This window comes from Amblyomma maculatum, chromosome 8 (genome assembly GCF_055883805.1).
Source record: "Amblyomma maculatum isolate TAMU_Amacu chromosome 8, ASM5588380v1, whole genome shotgun sequence".
In the NCBI taxonomy this organism is placed as follows: Eukaryota; Metazoa; Arthropoda; class Arachnida; order Ixodida; family Ixodidae; genus Amblyomma; species Amblyomma maculatum.
The window spans coordinates 25,780,235-25,785,342 of record NC_139351.1 but is presented as its reverse complement, the minus strand read 5'-3'; the positions used below and the strand labels follow the sequence as shown (position 1 = coordinate 25,785,342).

General features: G+C 53.9%; 1 protein-coding gene across 1 annotated transcript; it reads left to right on the top strand.

Moving 5' to 3' along the window:
* The first annotated feature begins 410 nt into the window (after window positions 1-410).
* On the top strand, window positions 411-4,129 carry LOC146180767 (uncharacterized). The gene is made up of 2 exons (XM_084575650.1): window positions 411-516; window positions 780-4,129. The coding sequence occupies exons 1-2, from the start codon at window positions 411-413 to the stop codon at window positions 4,127-4,129; spliced, it is 3,456 nt and encodes a 1,151-aa protein (XP_084431776.1).
* The last annotated feature ends 979 nt before the right edge of the window (window positions 4,130-5,108 follow it).

The window sequence follows — 5,108 nt, the reverse complement described above, 5'->3', positions numbered from 1 at the left end:
CTGCATCTACCAGATCAATGGTTCAGTAGTTCCGCAATGTGGTACCCCTTTGCGGCCGCATGACCACCCTCGTGTCCAGTTTGGGTAGCGGGGGAGGTCTGTGGCGTGGGCCGGGCCCGTCCCGGCGTTGTTGTACCGGTTCAGATAGGATGGTTGTCGCTGCAGGTTGTGATGCAGCATTCGCCAGCTCTTTCCGGGCCTTGCGCGCTGCTGCTTTGCGGAGGGCTAGCTGCCATCCGCCACTTGAAAGTGGTTCATACCGTTGGGCAGCAGGTGCCTCGGTCGCTTGGTGATCCATGGCAGTTTCTGCATTGTCTTGGTGGTCATCAGGGTTCAGGTGTAAGATATGAGCGGTGCTCGTGCAGGGTTCCGTCGAAAGAACTGCTGAGGTAGGCTTCATGGCGGCCGCCATGGCTGGACCTCGGCGCGCCCAAGAAGCGTGCGTCCCGAAAGGGAACCGGTTTTCCGGCCGGCGAGCGGGCGGGGGTTCAGGCGATGCAATCCGAAGACGGGAGGGTACGTGGGCGTTGGGGCGCCGCTGCTCCTGAGGGAAAGCGGGCGCTCATGCAAACGTTGCTGCGACGGCTCTCCGCAGCGACGTGACGGCGTGGCGAACACAACTCCCTGCACTCGTCCGTGGTGTGCACCGTCAACAGTGTACCTTATTTCTCCTCGCCACTCCCTACTGTCCTCCTCTCTCTTTCCTTCTCCCTCTCTATTTTTTCACTCTCCTGTCCTCCTTTCATGGCTCTCCCTCCACAACACCTCTCCCCGAACAGCTCTGCTGATATCAAGGGATATCACGACTATTGAACATTCTTTAACAGAAGCCGATCCCATTGACCATAACTTCGTCGAAATTGTCCCTAACAAACGAGGACAGAAAAGCACCTTCGTACTGAATCTGTACCACGTGCCCAAACCGACCAACATCAATTTTAACGCGCTTTTTGCTGAGGTCATCACTATCACCCAGAACAATCAGCTTGTAATACTAGGCGACTTCAACTGCCCTCATCAAGAATGGGGGTATCGGGGCAACACAAGTCGCGGAAATGAGTTGGTTGAGGCCTACAACAACGCAGACCTACATCTGCTCACCGACCCATCTCATCCCACAAGAGAAGGCATAGGCACTCAAAAAGACTCGTGCCCAGACCTCACATTCAAAAAAAATGCGACTACAGCCACGTGGACAAACCTCCAAGAGACACTGGGTAGTGATCACTTCATACTCAGCATCTCCATCAGCACAGTCAAAATTCGAAAGACTATAGGTTCCGCTCACATCACTGACTGGACAGCCTACCGGAAGAATACTACCTCTCACAGCCCCATCCACTCCATCACGGAGTGGAGCTCTCAGATCAGACAAGCTCACAAGGAAGCTACGCAAACGATTTCCCGCACCACGGACACCCCAGTTATAGACTCTCATCTTCTCACTATGTGGAACGCCCGCCGGCAACTTATCAGAAGATGGAAACGTCAGAAACGCAACCGGCTATTGCGCACGCGCATCACGGAACTCACCACCGAGGCACAGAGATACGCCACAAGGCTATCCAACCAGAACTGGCAGCAGTTCTGTGAATCCCTCAAGGGAACGCTGGGAACCTCAAGAACATGGGCGATACTGCGACACCTCGTGGACCCTACCACCTCGCGCGCAGTCACAAACCGGACGCTTAAACAAATTGCGCACATGTTCCCAGGAGACAACTGTACCCTGCTCGGCGCACTCAAAACACGATACATCGGACCACCAGCCCCACCCTGCAATCTCGACTACACAGGCATTCCAAATGAGCATCTTGACGCCCCGATCACAGAGGCAGAGGTATACGCCGCAGCCCGCTCATCCACCCGCAACACGGCGGCAGGCGCAGATGGAATCACCAATGGAATGATCAGAAACCTCAACGCCACCCAAATTAAGGCACTTACTACCTATCTAAATCAGGAAAAGTGGCCCATGGGAGACATTCCACCGGACTGGAAACATTCCGAAATTATCACAATTCCTAAGCCAGGTAAAACACCCAATCTCGAAGCTCTAAGACCTATATCTCTAACATCATGCCTCGGCAAACTTTACGAACGCGTAGTCCACACCAGACTACAAAACTTCGTAGAAGACCAGGACATCCTGCTACCCACCATGATCGGTTTCCGGAAAGGACTCTGCACCCAAGATGCCTTCCTTCTCATCAAGGAAGAAGTGCTACAACACATTCCCAGGGGGAGTGAGCATTGCATAATGGCACTGAATCTCAAAGGAGCCTTCGATAACGTCTCCCACGAAACCATCCTAACTGAACTTAACCGAATGAATTGCGGTGAGCGCATTTTTAGATATATAAAGACTTTCCTTACAAATCGCACGGCCACCATTGGAATCGGAGAAGTGCGAACTAATTCGGAAACGGTCCCAAATCGCGGAACCCCGCAGATCTCCATCATCTCCCCTTTACTTTTCAACATTGCAATGCTGCCCATTGCAAGGGCTCTACAAGACATTCCAGATATCGGCTACACTATCTACGCCGACGACATTACGATCTGGACAACTACAGGATCTCTGGCCACTAAAGAACAAACTCTACAACGGGCGGCCTCCAGTGTGGAAACACAAGCGGCGCGTTGCAACCTACAATGCTCGCCGGAGAAATCCGAAATCATCCGTATACGCGGCCATGCCTACACTTCACCGGGACCAATTGAAGTCCGACTAAATGGCACTGTCATCAAAGAAGTGGAGCTATGTCGCATACTGGGGCTTTGGCTTCAAAGCGACAGGAAGGCTACCCACACACTACTTCGACTCAAAACCACGTTTCAGCAAATCGCGCGAATGATAAAGCGCGTCACCAGAAATAAGAAAGGGATGAAGGAAGAGGACACCATACGCCTAGTGCGAGCATTGGTCATCACTCGCCTTGCGTACGGCCTCCCGTACCAGTCTCTCCTTCGTGCGGAACAAGAAAAGGCTGACGTCATCATTCGAACAGCTTACAAACAGGCCCTCGGTATCCCGCTATCTACTAGCACAGAGAAACTCCTTGCACTAGGCCTAATCAACACATTTTCCGAAATTCAAGAAGCCACCCTCATCTCACAAAAAGAACGCCTCTTCACTACCCGTGCGGGCAGATATATACTGCAGCGCATAGGCAGCCCGGCGGACGTCACCAGGATAAATGACACCACGAACATTCCAAAGGCAATCCGTGACCGCCTACACGTGGCCCCCCTCCCCAAGAACATGCAGGCCGGCATTCATGACGGCAGGCGACAAGCTCGAATTGACAGCTTGCGACAAAGCCTTCGGCTCACTAAAAACGTCATTTATACGGACGCCTCCATGTACCCGCAATCCACACACGCGGTAGCCGTCATCACCAATGCCACGCACCAGGAACTTAACAGCATCAGCATCCAGCATGTCAACCCCGTAATCGCAGAGGCGGCGGCAATCGCCTTGGCCATCGCTCACGCGGACTCTACACACCGGAGCACTACAATAGTTACCGACTCACAAGAAGCCTGTCGCCTTTTCCTCGCCGGCCGCATTTCGTCCCGCATCGCACACCTGCTACCATCTGAAAAACCAACAAGCAATCCCCCTAAGCACATAATAACTTGGACTCCGGGGCACGCGGGATTAGAGGGAAATGAAGCAGCTGACCGGTTAGCTCGAGGACACAGCAACCGAGCGACCGGGACTTGCTCATTCTCCCCCCTAACTCCCGCGTATGGCGAAAGGCTCGCTACACTGCGACTGCAGCGCAGACAATTCCCTCCACCACATCGCCTACTTAACGCCGAGGAGGCTAGAGACTGGCGTCGCCTCCAGACCAACACGTACACTAACATACATCGCCTGCACCTCATGTTCCCGACCGATTATTTAGACTCGTGTCCGTGGTGTGACGACACCCCTACTACATACCACGTCACCGCGGGGTGTAAGGGACACAGACCCCCGCACATCACAACACACATCTCTGAGGACGAGTGGGAGAACTGTCTGCTCAGCTCCGACCTGGCGGTTCAGCGAGGACTGATTCGCCACGCCGGCGCCACGGCAACCTTCCTTGGCATCCTGTACAGAGGAAGCCACCCATGATTTACTCCTCATTTCATTCTCTGCACCTCAATAAAAAGTTTTTCAATCAATCAATCCTCCAACGAGGGGGGGGGAGGGGAGGGGGAAAGGGGGGGGAGGCAATGGCGCAGAGTTGGGGGTCACGTAAAATGGTGGTGGTGCGCGCCGATGAATGCGCGGTCTCCTCCACTCATGGCTCTCTCTCTAGCTGTCCGGGCTCGTTTGCAAGCTCAGCGGCGTGCGCTTGGTGATGGTTGCGGTGCTTGCGCCGATGGATCTCCAGCCGTACGCGGCGTGCGCTGAGTTTGGGGTCACGTAAAACGGTGGTGGCTGCGCGCCGATGGAGGCGCGGTCTCCTCCTCTCATGGCTCTCTCTCCAGCTGTCCGGGCTCGTTTAAGGCCCCCGTACGGTGGAGATCCCGTCAAAACCTACGCGCAGTGCGGCCGCGTCGTCTGCTCCCCGCCGCATAGAAAAGCATGCTGTCGTCTGCTCCGCACTGCTCTCCAGCATGTGTTTGCGCGCGCGCGCTCGGTTGTTTCTCTCCTCCTCCGGCCGCATTCTGGCCGCCGTCGCGCTCCAACAAAGGGGGCAAGAAAAAAAAAATCTGGAATGAAAAAGTGACGGCGCGCTTTTTCGCAAAACTCGTGAAAGTGTTTTTCTCTCTTCTCTCTTTCGTGTTGAAACGATGGTTGTCAGTTTTTTTTAGGTATCTCGTACCGCTCGTATCTCGCACCTCTGTTTGTAACTGGCGGTGCCGCATCATGCCATCGCAGAACCAAGTCGGCCTCAAGAAACAGATATATGTCATTAATGCCATCACTCGGCGCTTATAAAGGGAAAACACATACGTTAATCGTCCTATTCTCATACGCGATCCTGCTTCGGGAGCTCAAAACTGCGCATTCGCTAGAGGAGATAACTGAACTAGGGATTGTACAGCGTAGCTGTGGAATTAAGAAGACAAAGGTTTACTTGGAGAGATGTCCTCGCCTGCATGAA